This window comes from Chiloscyllium punctatum, chromosome 3 (assembly GCF_047496795.1).
Source record: "Chiloscyllium punctatum isolate Juve2018m chromosome 3, sChiPun1.3, whole genome shotgun sequence".
Taxonomy (NCBI): Eukaryota; Metazoa; Chordata; class Chondrichthyes; order Orectolobiformes; family Hemiscylliidae; genus Chiloscyllium; species Chiloscyllium punctatum.
Window position 1 is genome coordinate 125,454,588 of NC_092741.1, and position 18,571 is coordinate 125,473,158.

The 18,571-nt window shown below is 39.0% G+C and overlaps 1 protein-coding gene across 2 annotated transcripts in view; it reads left to right on the forward strand.

The window, feature by feature from the left end:
* The window catches only part of gclc (glutamate-cysteine ligase, catalytic subunit), a 71,226-nt gene extending 54,531 nt beyond the window's left edge, over nt 1–16,695 (forward strand). For both annotated transcript variants that reach the window (XM_072560314.1, XM_072560303.1), the window contains 4 exons: nt 6,500–6,581; nt 7,632–7,735; nt 14,663–14,783; nt 15,872–16,695. In XM_072560314.1, coding sequence (XP_072416415.1) covers nt 6,500–6,581; nt 7,632–7,735; nt 14,663–14,783; nt 15,872–16,080 — 516 coding nt within the window. In that variant the 3' untranslated portion in view covers nt 16,081–16,695. The remainder of the gene's footprint in view (nt 1–6,499; nt 6,582–7,631; nt 7,736–14,662; nt 14,784–15,871) is intronic.
* Nucleotides 16,696–18,571: the final 1,876 nt, after the last annotated feature.

Sequence of the window (18,571 nt, forward strand, 5' to 3'; positions counted from 1 at the left end):
TTTATGTCGGGTATGTTCAGACTGATTTCACCTTTCTAAGTGCTTACCAGGGATATAAATGGAGTTAAGGACAAGAGAGAGAAACTTGTGATTGGGAATAAAGATAGTTGTTTCTGTTTTTCCAGTATTTAAGAGACTTTTTAGATATGTACACGAATGTGCAAGGAATGGAGGACAGTGGACCATGGGCAGGCAGAAGGGATTAGTTTAATTTGGCATCATGTTCAGCACAACATTTGTGGTTGAAGGGCCCGTTCCTGTGCTTTGTTCTATTTAATTGAAGAAGAAGGCTTAGCAACAGAATTAGGCCATTTGGCCCACTGTCTTCTACCTTTGAGCCAGAGTCAGAGGGTGGTGAGAGGCCTAAGGGGGCAACATCTTCACACAGTGTATGGAATGAGCTGCCAGAGGAAGTGGTGGAGGCTGGTACAATTGCAACTTTTAAAGGCATCTGGGTATATGAATAAAGAAGGGTTTTGGAGGGATATTGGCCAGGTGCTGGCAGGTGGGACTAGATTGGATTGGGATATCTGTTTGGCATGGATGAGTTGGACCAAAGGGTCTGTTTCATGCTGTACATGTCTGACTCTGTGCCTATATGTTTTTTAACTCCATTCCCCTACCTTCTCCTCAGCCCATGATCCCCTTACTAATCAAGAATCTCTAAATCCCTGACGTGGCCTTCAAAGCAACGTGTTCTACAGATTCAACACCCTCTGGCTCAAAAGATTCCTCCTCGTCCTCGTCCTCCTCCTCGTTGTTGTTAAGGGGCCATCCCTTCGTTGTGTGTTTGGGTCCTAGTCTCCTACTAGTGGAAATGTCATCTTCATTATGTCCTTTCCAGCCTCTTTCTTTTGCGTTTTTAATCCTAAAACTATAAAGACAATAGGAGCAGAAATTAGGCCATTCAGCCCATTGGGTCTCCTCTACCATTCAATTGTGATTGAGTTTCTCAACCTCATTCTCCCACTTTTCTCTCCATAACCCTTGAACCTCTTGAAGATGTTTTTCCTTCTCTCCAATCTAAAAGGTCTTCATTTTACTCCTAAGGCTGTGCCCTGGGGTCATAGTTTCTCGTACCAATAGAAATATCTACTCAGTCCAGGTCATTCTGTATTCTGTATATTTCAATTAATCCCCCCCCCCGGCCATCCTTCTCAACTCCATAGAGTATAAACAGTGTCCTGAAATGTTCCTCGTATGTTAAGCTTTTCTTTCTTGGGACCATTCTCATGATCCTAAAAAAACCCTCCCTACCCTCATCCTTCTATACTCCATTGAGTACAGACCAAGAGTCAACAGCTTCTCATATGACAGCCCTTCATTCCTGGGATCATTCTTATAAACCTCCTCTGGCCCACCTCTTGCCAGCAAATTCTTTCTTTACAACGTCCAAAACTGTTCTTGAATATTCGGAATGCAGTCTGACCAGAGCCTTTTATGTCACCATAGCAATATATTTCTGCTCCTGTATTCTAGCCCTCTTGGGCTGAATGCTAATATTACATTTGCCTATAATTTATCAGTTATTTATTTGAGAGGGGAACAGTATCTAAAGAGAGATGTTGCTAATATGAGCTATCTGGGAGCCAGGTAGGAAAGTTGGGTAATAAGTTTGGTAGGAACAGGGTCAGAAATGGAGGAAGTGGTGGATTTAATTGACAAGATCAAATACATGGGGAAAATGGGAAGAACCTAGAGAATTCAGCATTAAGGTTTGCCATGTTGAGCAGAGGCAGCTGAATGCAGTAAGTAAGTCAATCGTGAGCTCCTCGAGGTTAAAAGGGCAGGGGAGAGTTGTCATTTAAGAGAACTTGTTTCTCTTGACTGAGAAGCATATTCTTTAAACATTCTATTGTAATATTCACTTAATATCTAAATGGGCTTCTTAGAATTTTCCCCAACTAGTTATAAATTGCTAGAATAGCGAAGGATGTTAATCTACGTTCATATTACTGTTTTAATTTATTAGTAGGAGTAGAGCTCGCTACCAAAAGCACTGCTCTGGCAGATTTCTGACAAAAGCTCATCAAAAACGCAGCAAATTTAGATCCATTGCAACATCTGTCATAGCCGTCTGTTAACTAAATAGTTGCTAATTTAGGTTCAACAAATATGTTAACTATGACGTTCAAGCCTTGCTGTTCAGGAATCTGGTGTTTTCTGCAGGACAAGAGTTTGAAACAGTCAGAAAAGATATTCATGGACTTTCATTGTAATATCTAGCTCTCCTTTTTTTGAACCCCTAGTATCTACTTTTAAACAGGACAGGTGGCCTCATCTAATGTAAACATTGGATGTGTCAAAAAGTAACATCAGTGTCTACTCCCTATTTGAAGTTTTTTTTTACTCCTTGGTAATTTTGTTTTTAATTTTGTAGTTTTGGTTAGTTGAACATCCCTTTTTTTAAAAAAAAGGACTTTGAACAAAAATTCATTTTTGCCCTCCTGAAGGGACACTGAGGTCCTTGTTACCACACTCAGGATTGAAACTGTGTTGATCTTTTATAGCTGATCACCTGTTTCTTTAATCATACAATGAGGGACAGATTGATATTTCGCTTCTGCTTATGAAATTCCTCCCTCTCTCTATTAAGAATCTGTTGCAGAAGTCTAAGCTCATGGGCAAATTGCTGACTTGATTTGGAAATTAGCTCAGTGGCTGAAGATCAGATTTTTTTTTGTTCATGGCACGTGGGTGTTGCTGACTAGACCAGCATTTTGTTACCCTTCCTTAATTGTTCTGGGGGAGGTGGTGGTGAGATGCATTTTTGAGCTGTGCATCTGATCCCATTGAATTTCTAACCCCACAGGTGATAGAGGCTACACCTTCAGAAGAAGCCTTTGTGTGTGTAAGTGTAGTACATTTTGTAAATGGTACCCACTCCTGCAACTCTGCACTGTGAGGATGGTGGATGGGTGCTAAACAGGCTTTGCTTTTTGCCCTGTTTATTGTCTACTTTGAGTATTCTTGGCAACTGCATCCATCCTGACTTATACCTGGTAGATGGACAGGTTTGGGAGCCTAGCCTCTGACTTTCTCTTGGAATCACGGTATTTATATGCCGTGTCAAGTTGTTTCTGTTGAATGAGACACCCCCCCCCCCCAAAAGGATGTTGATACAGATGGATTCAGTGATGGTAATCCCATTGAATGCCAAGCAGTAATGGTTAGCTTTTCTCTTATTGAAGATTAGGCATTGGCTAGTGTTTGTAGTGTGGATTTAACTTGTTACTTACCCCAACTCATACTTTGTTGTCAAGGACATGGACTGCTTTAGTATTTGAGCAGTCACAATGCTGTTGAACGTTATGCAATCAGTAAATTTCACCAATTTGGTCCTTATGGTGGAGGGAACATCATTGAAACAGCTGTAAATGAGTATAGGACACCACCTTGAGGAGCTCTGCAAAGATGTCCTAGGGCTGAAATGATTGATCACAACAACAATATCCTACCTTTTGTGCTAGGTATGACTCCAATCAATGTATATTTTGATTTTCGGTTTTGCTAGGGTTCCTTCCGATGATACAAAATTCAATATAGCTTTAAAGGGGCAGTGTGACTTTTGCTCAAGAGTTCAGCTGTTTTGTTCATGTTTGGAACAAGGCTGTAATGAGGGCATGAGCTTCTGTGTCAATAAGCAGTTTATTTCTGTGCAAGTGTCACTTGATAACACTGATCCTCTCTCATCTCCCTCTTTGATTAAGAGTAGATTGGGGCAGTAATTGGCAAAATTGCCTTTATCCTACTACTTGTGTACATGGGCAGTTTTCCATTGTCAAGTAGATGCCAGTATTGTGGCTATACTGAAACCGTTTGGCTTGGGTGCACTTAAGTTCTGGACCAAGGATTCAGTACAATTTTCTGCAGTGTTTCTAGGACCAATGGCTTTTGTAGTAGTCTTCAGCCATATCTGGAGTGAATTGACGTAGTTGAAGACTGCCATCTGTAAGGCTGGCAACCTCCTCAAGGAGGCAGAGATGGATCATCAACTCAATGTCTGGCTGAAGATGGATGCCGATCTTTGGCTCTATATATCCTCGTGCTGGGTTCCCCATCATTGAAGGTGGGGATATTTATTGATTGTGGGATTGGTTAGCTCTACCTATTGCATACGACTTCCACTGTTTGATATGCAAGTAGACCTGTATTATAGCTGCTTCAGGATATACCTCCATGTTTAAATATGCCTAATGATGCTTTTGGCATGCCTTGCTACAACAGTCTTCTTTGAATCAAGATTGATCTCTCTGCTCGATAATGGTAAATTTGGGGATATGATGGACTATGAGATGGCAGATTGTGTACTTGAATTGTACTGTAACTGATGGGGTCACAACACCATGGGTGCTCTGTTTTGAGTTACTCAATATGTTCCAAGTCTGTCCCATTTATTAAGAAGGTAATGCTACACAATATGATGGAGGGTACTCTTTGCGTCTAGCCATCATTAAAATGTCATAGATTGTGAAAATAAAATATCAAATATAATGGTGGTCTTTATTCATGAAAGAATTACAAAAGGTTAGATGTCAATAAAGTAATTCAAAGGCCTGTTTAGACCATACTTAGAGCAATGCTTCCATCTGGATATTTGGGAGAGATATCTTGGCTTGGAAGAAGCCAGCAGAAATCTATTAGAATGATATCAGAACTCCAAAGCTTGCTTCTGAGGAAAGATGAGACATGACCTGAATTATGAACAGAAAATGCTGGAAATACTCAGCACGGAGTAGCATTTCTGGAAAGAAAACAAAACAAATTAATGTTTCAGATCAACACATGAGCGTTTTGATTTTAGGTGTCTGTCATTGCAGTATTTTGCTTTAACACAGCCTCTGGGTGCAATCCTTGGAATTTAACTGAAGTGAATTGATTTCTTTTTTTATATATGATGTTAATGGGAACTGCAGATTGAAATCTAATTCTTTTGTGGACTTTATTTAAAATGTAGCCATACTTCTCAGGAGGAAATCTAAGAAACACTATGACTGTTAAATGTGGTAATATTTTGGTACATTCTTTTTAGCTAGCAACAAATGAGTCTATTGGTAATTTTTAAGGTGGATATATGGGATTGGATTAGAAATCATATCTTCTGAATGAATAATAGAAGAGGCTTGCAAAGCTGAATGTTCCACTGTTGTCCCTAAGTTCCCATGCCCCAAATCAACGATATGAGGATCATTGCCGCAAGTAAGAATTCAAATGACTTGATAGCTGACATTTTCTCATGCAGACACAAAAGAAACGTCGATTCTCCTGTTCCTTGGATGCTGCCTGACCTGCTGCGCTTTTCCAGCAACACATTTTCAGCTCTGATCTCCAGCATCTGCAGTCCTCACTTTCTCCTCTATAATCTCATCATGGCTTCAACTAAACTTTGCTGTCTGGAATCAATCACATGAGTCTCCTCTGAAATGCTTTCAAATCAGCTGCATCTCTGCATGAGGGGACCAAAGTTCTAATGCCTTGTGCATTTGCAACAACACTTTCCTATTTTTAATACTTTTCGTTCAGCAATAAATGCCAAAATTCCATTTGACTTCCTTTATTACCGCCTGGATTTGCACACTAGTTTTCTACGATTCATGTATGAAGCCATCCAGATTCTTCTGCACCAAAGCATACTGAAGTTTCTCTCCAGTTAGATAATCTTTTTTTTATTCCTTCTGATCAAAATGGATTGCCTTGCACTTTTCCATGTTTAAAATGAGAGCAGAGTTGTTAGAGCTCTGTTGGAGTTTCATGGTAGCTATTGCTGTCTCTAAGCTCGCATCGCCACGTAGAATCCTGACCTCCATTTTGAGAAGCCCTGTTACCCAGAGCCATGTACCAGATTCACTGATATGTAGATAAAAGTATTTGAAAGTTTGTACTTGCACCCACTAAGTGTTTAAGACCTACAATCAGGCGCAACTAGGAAAACTAGTGATTAATTTGATATTGGGTGTGGCCAATTTTGTGGCTGTACAACTGTTTACATTAGGTGTACAATAGTACAAAAATTCTTTCGCTCTTAAAAATTTGCGAAGCTTTGGCTAGTTTTGGGGAAGCAATGTTGGAAAATTAACAACGCTACAGAACCTTTTTAATTGAACACAAGTTTTATGCTGCATGTTCTGTTCAATGAGCTTTTTTGTAGGAGATGCAACAAAAGTGTTAGCATCCAATCATTCTGGACCAGCTAATTTGCTTGTCTCCTTTTTTCTTCTTTCAGTTTTGGTAGTTTTGCCTTGTGAAATTCAAGCTTTTGTGTCTTGTCCACCATTCTAGCAGGTTTTGTTTTTGTTCATCTGTATGAAGTTATTGGTATGGAACATGTAGTGAAGATAGTGGCAAGTACAGAACTTTCAAAGGTGACTACAATTTTGAAATTAGCTTGATAATTTGAATGGGGGGGGTGCATTCAACTCTGTCAGAGCACTTTGAAATCAGAATTTGATTTAAACTGGTAACTAAATGTTAAAATCTTAAACATTTTGTATTGGCCTAGGTGGATGAGAACTTAATTGTGGCTCAAAAGCGTGATGCCGTACGCCAAGGGATGTTCTACTTCAGGAAAGATATTTATAAAGGTAAGTGCTGAGAATCTTGATGTGTTTCAGTCAGTAGTGTAATACATTCTAGAAGTCACCTGAATTATTTTAAAGTCTATTGCAATGTACTATCTAAAAGTAAGTTATTTGCACATTATGAAAGTCAGATTAGTGCCCCTAATAAAAGGGAAATAGTATGGACGCTGGAAATCTGAAACAAACACCGAACACTTTAGAAACTCAGGTCTAGCAGCATCTGTGGTGAAAGAAACAACGTTTCAAGTCCAGTATGGTGAAACTTCAGAACTGAGTTAGAATTTGGTTCATTTATTTCATACATCTGTTGGCTAAAATTTGAAGGCAGCACATCAATAAGCCTGGTAAAAATTCCACCTGTGAATCCCATTGTTGTTTTTAACAATATTATGAGATGATGCTATATAGGTCATTCTGCTATAATGTGCGTTTTGTTAATGCAAATTCGCTATAATGCGATTGACGAATTGTGGGCACCGTCTCTAAAGTGCAAGCTTTTAAAGCGTGTATTGGTTATGACGTGGTTCTGGTCCCATTAGTTTAAATGGTGCCGCTACTACGCGGTTTCCTTAACATGAGATTGTATGAGAACAGAATTACCATGTTATAGCAGAACTGACTGTACACCTATACCATTAGAGAAAATGTAATTGTAAAATTTCATCTTTTATTTTGTCTGAAATGCCTAATGTTATGAATTGATTACACATAAACAAACAACTTTCTTGTACTGAGTTTAAAGAAGCAAAGCAAAATGAATTTGAGAAGTTAGATACTCTGAAATAGTTCACCTGACTAACATACTGTGTGATTCATATCTCCATTGCATGTAATTTGCAGCGTATAGGATTCTAAGGAAAAGCATTACAAGTAAATTGTAAACCTAAAACATGGAATTGTGTTGCTGCCTGCCTAACTGATACATTGTTTTGTTTCCTTCAGTTTCAACAATACTTGAACTTGTGTTGAAATCTGCTATAAAGCTACATTTATTTTTCAAGTTAAGGTTAATTGGGTGTGTATTTTCCTAATTCTGTGGCTCTGTCACCCTAGCTGGCAACCCAGTTGTCGATGGCTGTGCTTGTACACAAAATGGGATTGATTTGGATTCGGAAGAATATGCATTAATGAGCATAGATACCATTATTAATGGAAAGGTAGGTGTAAATGCTCCTTGCATTAGTCTGTTACGATTTGCAGAAATGTTGCCATTCAGAATGTAATTTAAAACTAGCTTTAGCTTTATGCTTCAGAATCCAGACTGGTTGGGTCTCGCTTGTTAGTTTTTTTTTCAAAACTGAGGTAATTGGTTGATTTCTCCACCTGCCAATCTTCTCTTATCTATTTGATAAGTGGTAAGGCTTGAATCTGTGCGTGGTTCTTACTTCACACTACTTGTATGTGAAAGTTTTTTTTAAAAAATTATTTACTTGTGGAATATGGTCTTTGCAGACTAAGGCAGAATTTGTTGTCTATCCCTAATTACCCTTGAAGTGGTGATAAAGTGCCTTATTGAACCACAGCAGTCCTTGTGCTGTAGGTAGAACCAAGATGCTGTCGGATGGGTATTCCAGGATTTTGAAACAGTGATCGTGAAAGAACAGCAATATATTTTCAAGTCAGGATGTTGAGCACCTTTTTGAGGGGAGTTTGCTGGTGCTGGTGTTCCCATGTATTTGTTGCCATTGTTCTTCTAGGTGGAAGTGGTCATAGTTCTGGAAGATCCAGTCCAAGGATCTTCAGTGAAGTTTTGCAGTGCAACTTGTAGATTGTCAGTAGCAGCACTGCATACAGAATGGTAGAGTGACATGTGCCACATCCAGAAATAATTGAGCAAGTTGCACTGACCTGGATGTTATGTTTGAGTCCTGTTGGAACTACATTCATCTAGGCAGTATTCTATCACACTCCTAACTTGTGCCTTGTAGATGGTTGACAGACTTTGGGAAGTCAGGAGGGTTAAAATCCTTTCCTCTATTCCTGATGAAGGGCTTTTGCCCGAAACGTCGATTTTTCTTGCTCCTCAGATGCTGCCTGACCTGCTGTGCTTTTCCAGCACCACTATGATCTAGACTTTGAGGAGTCAGGAGGTGAGTTAATCACTGTAAGATTCCTAGCCTCCGACCTGCACTTGTGGCCACTGTTAATGTAACAAGATCAGTTCAGTTCCTGGTCAACGGTAACTGTCAGGATGTTGATTTTAGTGGTAGATTCCGTGATCATAATGCCAGTGAGTGTCAAGGGGCAATGGTTATATTATCTCTTTATTGGAGCTTTTTGTTTCCATGTGCCACTTTTCAGCCCAAGTCCTAGCTATTATCCATGTCTTGTTGAAGATGGTTAGGCCTTATACACTGCTTTTAGGAACTCCTGCATTGATTTCCTGGAGCTGAGCTGACAGACTTCCAACGACCACAATCATCTTCCAGTGTGCCAGGTGACTCCAGTCAGCAAAGAGTTGACTCCAGTTTTGCTTAGGTTCCTTACTGCCACACTAGGTCTAATGCGACCTTGGTCAAGGGCTGTCACTCTTAGCTCACTTCTGGAAGCTAGCTCTTTTGTCCATGTTTGAATCAAGGTATGTATTGATGAGGTCAGAAGCTGAGTGGCCCTGGTGGAACCCAAACTGGTGTCAATGAGCAGCTGTTGCTTGATAGCACTGTTTAAAAATACTTTCCATCATTGAGAGTAGACTGGAGCAGTAATTGGCTGGGTTGGATTTGTTATGCTTTCTGTGTGCAAGATATACCTGGGCAATTTTCTACAATTTCAGGTTGGTGACAGTCTTTAAATTTTACTGGAACAGCTCTGGTAGGGTTATACAGGTTATGGAGCACAAGTCTTCGGTACGGTTATAGAATATTGTCAGGGCCATAGCCTCTATTACCTAATCCTCCATCCATATCTTGATATGGTATGAAGTGAATGGAATCGGTAAAAGATTGGCATGTGAGATGCTGGGGACCTCGGTGGGGGGTGGGGGGGGGGGGGGGGGCACGTTGGGTTGCAAGAGCAAGTTGGATCATCCACTTACATCTTCTGACTGAAAATTTGCTGAAGCATTCGCAACTTGCCTTTTGCATTGATTTGCTGGACTCTCCCATTATTGAGGATAGAGATATTTGTGGTATGCCTTCCTCCTCCAGGGAGTTTTGTTTGTCCACCATTATTCACGATTGGATAGAGCAGGACTGCAGAGTTTAGATCTGATCTGTCAGTTGTCAGATTACTTAGTTCTGCCTGTCACTATACTTCTGCTGTTTTGACATGCAAGCACTCCTATTATGGACCTTCTTTTTTTGGTGTGCCTGATAATGCTCCTGGAATGCCCTCCTGCACTTTTTTTGAACCAGGTTTGATTCTCTGGTTTAATGGTAATAATAGAGTTGAAGATATGCTGGGTCATGAAGTTGCAGATTGTGTTGGAGTACACTTGCTGCTCATAATCCACTGTGCTTCATGGAGGCACAGTCTTGAGTTGCTAGATCTGTTTGAAGTCTGTCCCATTTAGCGTAGTAATCATGCCATGCAACGCATTGTAAGGTATTATTAGTATGAAGTTAGAGCTTTGTCTCCGAGGACTGTACAGTTGTTGTTCTTGCCAATACAGTCATGGACAGATATGTCTGCGGCAGGCAGATTGGTAAAGATGAGGTCAAATGTATGTTTCCCTCTTATTGGTTCCCTCATCACCTGCTGCAGACCCAGTCTAGCAACTTGTTCTTTTAAGACCCAGCCAATGTGATCTATAGTGCTGCTGCTGAGCCTCTTGATGATGGACATTGTACTTTGGTTGGGAATATTTCATTCTGCACCCTTGCCACCCTCCGATATCCTCAATATCAAATACTGTGCTTCGTCTTGTATTGTGACCAGCAAAAGGAGGATGGTACAAGACCGGAGGGTTCCTTCCCCATGTCTCCCCTAATGGCTTGAGACCACATGGAGTCAATGTGGATGATTTCCCCAGGGCAACTGCCTCTTGACTGTTTGTTTGTTTTTGTTTGCCACTGTGCCACCACCTCTGCTGAGTCTGCCCTGCCAGTAGGAAAGGACATTTCCTAGGATGGTGTCTGGGACATTGGCTGGAAGGTTTAATTTTGAGAGTATGACAGTCAGGCTGCTGTTTTGTCTAGTCTGAGACAATTCTCCCAATTTTGGCACTAGACCCCAGATATTAGTAAGGAGCACTTTGCAGAATCGACAGGGCTGTTTTTGCTGTGGGTGTTTCTGGTGCTTAGTTCAGTGTTAGCTGATCAGTCCAGTTTTGGTCCTCTTTAGAAAATCTCAAAAAGGAAAAAAATTGTGATAGGACTAGGCTCGCTAAGCTTTTGAGGACAGTGGAGAGTCAACTGCATTGAATTACATTCACAGAACACAGGAGTACTTCGCAATCTATCACTTGATATTTTTAGTGCTGTTTCTACTGTTACTACTTAATTGTTTGTAAAACATCCTTGACTGTGCTTTGAGATTTCTAGTAAAGCAAAAGTACTACATTTTTATTTTAGAATGTAGATAAACATAGTCTCAGAAAGGAGCATCACTCATCATAATTCCCATTCTCTGACCAAACTCTGGACTTTGTACATGCACACAAATATAGTACCACTGAATGGGCACAGAGATTCAGCTGCTTCAATTGAGAAAATGATATATTTTTCAGAATTAGGTTTGTGTAGTGTGAACAAGCTGCTTTCAGGAGTCATAGAATTCCTACTGTGTGGAAAAGGCCCTTCGGCCCAACAAGTGCACACTGACCCTCTGAAGAGTAACACACCCAGACCCATTCCCCTACACTGACCCCTGACTCATGCACCTAACCTATACATCCCTGAACACTCTGGGACAATTTAGCATGGCTAATTCACCTAACTTCCACTTCTTTTGGATTGTGGGAGGAAACCGGAGCACCCACAGGAAATCCACGCAGGCACTGGGAGAACGTGCAAACTCAACACAGTCACCCAAGGCTGGAACTGAACCCAGCACTGTGGGACAGCAGTGCTAACCATTTGGGTCACTGTCGCCATGTAGTGAATTTTTTTCTCTGCTGAATTCTTCATGTCCTTAGAATGAAACATTCAACGCTATGATGTAGCAACTCTGTGGCCGAAAATCAGTTTGAATAGGACTGAATAGGTGGAGTGACAAATGTTAAAATAATATGGTATGTGACACTAATTGAATGGATTTTTAAAGGTGTGCAGGAAATAGGAATACTGGAGATTTAAAAACTTCCATGGAGTGCAGAGCATTGGAAGTTATTGTGTCAAAGCTGCTTCTTTAACAAAATTATGCTGTCCTTGGCTTCTTTTTTGAGAGGCTGTAAAAGAGAGAGACTCAGACTCAAAACTCTGGGGTTGAAGGGTTTTAGGGCCAGTATGATTATAGCTAACAGATACTACCTCAGGCAAAAGGTTTAAGTTTTTAAAAAAATACTTATACAAGGAAAATAATGGCCAGTTCTCCCAGCTCAGCTTTTCTCTGGTTTGGTTTTTAACAATAGTGGTGTGAAGCTACTGGACCCAAAGAAGCAAGTCCATGCTGACTCTATCTCTGGGTCTGTCTCCTCTCCTGTAAGACTCTGTTTGACTTTGCCATTTGTGCCATGGGTGTTTACAGAGATTTGTTGCAAGTATTGGGAATAGCATTCTTAACTTGTATGATCTGTTGGGTTTCTGGATAGGTTAAGTAATGTTGTATTGTATTTTCTTTTTTTGTTTCATTCGGTAATCTTGTAAATAAATTGTTTTGTTTAAAACTATATAGTTTGACCAGCTGCATCCCTCCCGGAACATCTGTGTTGCACCTGCTTAAACAACTACCAAAGTTAGGGTCTTGGGCTACTTTCTTGAAATGTTCTGAGGGTGTCTGGCCTGGTCCATAACATTACTGCTGCCAGGAGCTCCATAGCTCAATGTTGAAATAATGTTTTTAAATATGGAGCTTAGAGAAGATTGTTGAAATGGCAAAAGCAGTTGTTAAATATTTTAATTTGTACTGACTAGAAAATGAAAACACATTAAGGTCATGAAGCCCATAACATTCTAGAATGTATCCAGAATATTTTGAACCAGGGTATTCTAGATTTACTAATGAGCTGGGAATAATTAATATGAAAGTAGGAGAGAATCTAGTGTATAGTGGTCATAACATGATAGGATTTTTAAGCTTAATGTTCTAAAATTTAAGTAAGGCTCACTTCAATGAGGTGAAGATTAGGCTGCGCAAATTGAACTAAAGTAACTGCAGAAATGTTAAAGGCATTAAAACCTATTTAATGCAAACCAATTACAATCCTAAACTCAAGTATAAAATATTTATTTGTACAATTGATTAACCATCATTACATTTCAGAAGAAGATTATTAAATTAAAGGTGATAACTTCATAAATGCCAACAAAATTCTAGTTAATCTGAGGAAAAAATAAGTCAAGGAGTATATGATGGTAAAGATACGGGTTCATTAATTGAAAGCACATGATACTCTATTGATTGATAATGTAATTATTACGATTGTTTACAATATTGTCATTTGAGAAAATAGACTGTAAAATCAATTAAATTTTTAGTTCTTGGAAGATTTGACTTGTTTTTATTCAATACATTAACAAGTCATGTGATAAAACTAAACAATTAGCAACCCACCAGGAAAGTTAATAGATTAGATTAGATTCCCTAAAGTTTTTGGAAGCAGACCATTTGGCTCCACACTGACCTCCAAAGAGTAACCCACCCAGACCCATTCCCCTACATTTACCCCTGACTAATGCACCTAACACTATATGGACAATTTAGCATGGCCAACTCACCTGACCTGCATATTTTTGGACTCCGGCAGGAAACCAGAGCATCCAGAGGAAATCCATGACGACACAGGGAAAATGTGCAAACTCCACACAGGCAATCACCCAAGGCTGAAATCGAACCTGGGTCCCTGGCATTGAGGCAGCAGTGCCAACCACTGAGCCACTGTGCTGCCCACTATTACTAAGGTTTTAGCTGTGTTGTTTACAGTGCAGAGAAAGGTGGGCCAGAAGCAGTTTAATCAAGAAAGAAAAGATCCATGATAGCAAAGGTCATGTCTTGTAGCAATTTCCAAACAGCCATGACTGGGGTAAACTTCCTGAAGCTTAGACATCATAGTGAATAAAGCTTTGCTCTAGAAACACAAAGCTGTAAATGTGTCAGGGAACTAAACCCCATGTTTATTACACAAGTACTTTGTTTTTAAGAGGGAATGTGATAAAATACTAGTGATAAATGAGACTAATCACTAATTTGAGGAATTTTCTGGATTCAATGAGTGGTAAGTGACGAAGAAGCAGAATCAAATTAGCTAAACCCTCAACACCTTATGGTTTCCACCATGGGGTATTAAATAAGTAGTTAAAAGAATTTCAAAAAAACATTTCTCAGTTTGGATACTGCATCTCAAGAAGGATATGTTCGAGGGAATGTGCTACAGATTCACTGAAATGATGCAGGAGCTTCTGTTAAATTTGAGAACAATTTGAATAACTTGTATTCTTTAGTAAAGGAAGTTTTAATTTAGCTTCATAACGTTAAATGAATTTGATTGGATAATTACAAAAACAACATGACAATAACAATATTAGAGCATTTTGTTTGTGCAATTGGGAAGCACACTAGATTCTACAGAAGCAGAAACTTTGAACTCTTTCCACACCATGGATAGTAGATAATTGAAACTTTCAAGGCAGAGGTTTTTATTTTGTAAAAAAAGTATCATAGGATGTGAGGCAACAATAAAAATTAAATTAAGGTATCAATCATCTGTAACCTAAGTAAATAGTTGTATATAACCAAGCAAGGCTCTTTATTTTCCACCTATCTAATCATAGTGATGTTCATCAATGGATATAGGCTGTGTAAATTGTTGATGCGGGCATTACAAACACTTCCATTAACATGCCAAATATAACTGAAAAGTTCACTTTTATTAAAGAAATTTGCTTTTATATGGCATCTTTGGAATGCAGACTCTTCACAGTTCAATTTGTAATTTGATGAAATGCTGAGATTCATGAGACTTTCCCAATTCTGATTTTGGTTTGCAGGAAGGAGTTTTTCCAGGTTTAATTCCAATTATAAACAGTTACCTTGAAAACATGGAAGTAGATGTGGATACACGGTGCAGCATTTTAAACTACCTCAAACTCATCAGAAAGCGAGCTTCAGGTGAAGTTTTAACTTTTATAATGTAACATTTTGCTTAATGTATTGGTGTACTGTAACTGGAATTGAGGTCAGCACAAAAAGGTCTAATTATATTTATCTGTACATTTTATGCTTGTTGAGTTTATAGCACTTGTTTTTTTGGCTATTCTATTGTAATTGAAAAATATTTGCACTCTATTGGCTTCTTGAGCAAATTCAATTTTAATTCTGTTCATTTATTATAAGTGGCAGGGTGGGGGGAGGTGGAAGGAAACATTTAAGGTACATTGAAGTGCCACTTTTAAGGTATTTCTGTATCAACATCAACACTTGAAAAGATACAGTAAATGATAGACCATGATGGAATCATACATCAAAGTTTGATATGAATTATTTTGACTCTCAAGCACCTGGTATGTAAGGCCACCTCATCCATCCATGTGGTCTTTTTTTTTCAGTTTTTGCATTATATTTGTGCTGTTCTTCCATTACAGCAAAGCCTTGTATGTGAATTTAGACTGGCATATTTGTGGAGTTGGGGGATGTGTGGTTGTCTCCAAACTGTAGGGGTATTGGGAGGGCAGGGAGAAAGAGGAAATCTGAAGAGAATTGCTTCTTTAAAAAAGTCATCAATTATGAGAAAGTGAAACCTAATTTCTGAAAATTTGTGGTATGTGGGGTGGCTCTGGCAAAGCCAACATTTGTTGTCTGCCCCTAATTGTCCCTGGACTGAGTAGCGTACTAGGCCTTTGATAGGGCACTTGTATGTCAACCACATTGCTAGAGGTCTGGAGACTCATCTCGACCAGACTAGGTAAAGCTGGCAAATTTCCATCCCTAAAGGATATTCATGATGCAGTTGGGTTTTTGCAAAAATCACTAATTTTTATGGCTGTCATTTCTGACACTAGCTTTTTTGTGTGGAATTATTATTGGAATTGAATTTTCACAAGCTGCCATGCTAGAATTAGAAACCAGGTCCCCAGATTAGCTAGATTTAAGTGTCCAGTGACACTTTTCATTATGTTGCTATCTTCGTACATCTCTCATGGTTCAAAGGATAAAAAATCCATACTTGCACTGAAATTGTTTGGTTTACTTTTTTGCAGGCGAACTGATGACTGCAGCGTGTTGGTTGAGGAAGTTTGTTTCTGATCATCCTGACTATAAGCAAGATAGTGTTGTGACTGAAAAAATCAACTATGATCTAATGATGAACTGTGACCAAATTGCAAAGGGGTTATGTGACTGCCCAAAATTAATTGGAGTACCAATCAGCAAACCAAAATACTCTGATGGCAAGCACAACACAGTTTGATATAATGGCATTGTGTACCTTTAATGTTTATGATACAGATTTTGCATGGAAAAGAGACCACGAATGTGCACAAACTAATGAACAGGGCCAACTATTTAAATCAAATCTTTATTTTATTGATTGTTTAAATCAGTGCAGATTTGTGCATTGCAGTTGTCAGATGACCTGTAAGCTACATGTACATATATTGTTTTTAGATTAACAATGTATTTTTAATACACTCTAACATGGGTTGTTGCACAAAATTCTGCTGTAGATACAAATGGAGAAATGTACTTTGTATATATAACTTTCTTACCACAAATTTCATTGCATTTTATTCATTGTAAATGTACTGAATAAATTGCTTAGATCATGTAAGAATAAATGAACTCTAGATGTTTATATTGAATGTTTTTGTTGATTTGACTAAAAGAAATTACTAACTTTGTTGTGTCCACATTGTGTAAAATATCTGCATTGTGGTTTACATTTTGTAAGGACTTTGTCAAAGTTTAAATTGATTGCATTGTTTCATAAGTGAGTTCAGTAGATATTCATGGTTTTCACAGTGAGAAAATGAAATGAATCAAGGAGGTGGAATTGTAATTATAATAAATTCATTCTGGAAATTGATTGGACTAAATGCTGTATTAACATACACAGATTATTGCTTACTGCTGAACTTAATCTGCTTGCTCCGAACAAAATTTGTAATTTGTAACCACTTGAGAACTGCTGGTAACTAGATTTTGTTTACATGTTAAATTTCTGCCTGCCTCAGCACCTAATTTTCTGTAGTATTAACTACCTTTGCCTTTGCTGCTACATCACAGAAATCTGTCGTTGCTGCTTTAGTTTGACTAAAGCTAGTTTCCTTGTCCGAATAATTCATCAGTTTTCAATTGATTCTATACTACTTATCTCTTTAGAAACCTTATTGTTGAGATTTGGGAGCAGAAGTAGACCATTCAGTCCATCACATCTGCTGCATCACTTGGTGAATTGGTAATAACTGCTTTTCCGGTGATCACTCATCTAATTAAGTCTGCATCAGGCTGGAAAGTGTATTTTTTAAACTTATGGCTCTTCACAATTTTTGCTTATATTAAGGGGTTACTTAGTCCAGTTAGCTTTTCAGCTTTTGAGGGGTGACCTTCAAGCCTCAAAGTATTCAACTGAGAACATTGATGTATTTTGTTATGAGGCTTCAGAATCGAAGGCACCAGTACCATTTTACTACTTAGTCTTTGAAAGTCAGAGTAGAAATTGCAACTAATTTGGGTGTATCCAACAATGATTGTTCTAACATTATTAAATCTTTTCTGAATTTGATGGCAAATTTGAACTCTTGTGGGTTTACATAATTCTTGTCCATAATCTACACCACCTAATATAATTGGGATAAAGGGGATGGAATTGCGTATCAGGCTTTCTAGATAAGATACTGATGAACAATGATTAATTTTGATTTTTCTTGTACAAATGTGTCCTAAACTTCAATGATTCCAAGTCCCATGACAGTTGATTTAGTTTGGCAAATTTCAGCCTTGCCTTCTCCAGTTGCAAGGAGAAAGTGAGGATTGCAGATAGAACATAGAACATAGACCAGTACAGCACAGAACAGGCCCTTCAGCCCACGAATTTGGGTCGACCACTGATCCTCATGTATGCACCCTCAAATTTCTGTGACCATATGCATGTCCAGTAGTCTCTTAAATGTCCCCAATGACCTTGCTTCCACAACTGCAGCTGGCAATGCATTCCATGCTCTCACAACTCTGTGTAATGAACCTGCCTCTGACATCCCCTCTATACTTTCCTCCAACCAGCTTAAAACTATGACCCCTCGTGTTAGTAATTTCTGCCCTGGGCAATAGTCTCGACTCTACCTATGCCTCTCATTATCTTGTATACCTCAATTAGATTCCCTCTCCTCCTCCTTTTTTCCAATGAAAAAAGTGCAAGCTCAGTGAACCCCTCTTCATAAAATAAGCCCTCCAGTCCAGGCAGCATCCTGGTAAACCTCCTCTGAACCCTCTCCAAAGCATCCACACCTTTCCTATAAATAGGGTGACCAGAACTGGACGCAGTATTCCAAGTGAGGTCTAACCAAAGTTTGATCTCACGACTCTTCAACTCAATCCCCCTGTTAATGAAAGCCAAAGCACCATATGCTTTCTTAACAACCCTGTCCACTTGGGTGGCCATTTTAAGGGATCTATGTATCTGCACACCAAGATCCCTCTTTTCCTCCCCTTACCAAGAATCCTATCCTTAATCCTGTACTCAGCTTTCAAATTCGACCTTCCAAATGCATCACCTTGCATTTGTCCAGGTTGAACTCTATCTGCCACCTCTCAGCCCATCTCTGCATCCTGTCAATGTCCCACTGCAGCCTACAACAGCCCTCTGTATACTGTCAACGACACCTCCAACCTTTGTGTCATCTGCAAACTTACTGACCCATCCTTCAATCCCCTCATCCAAGTCATTAATAAAAATTACAAAT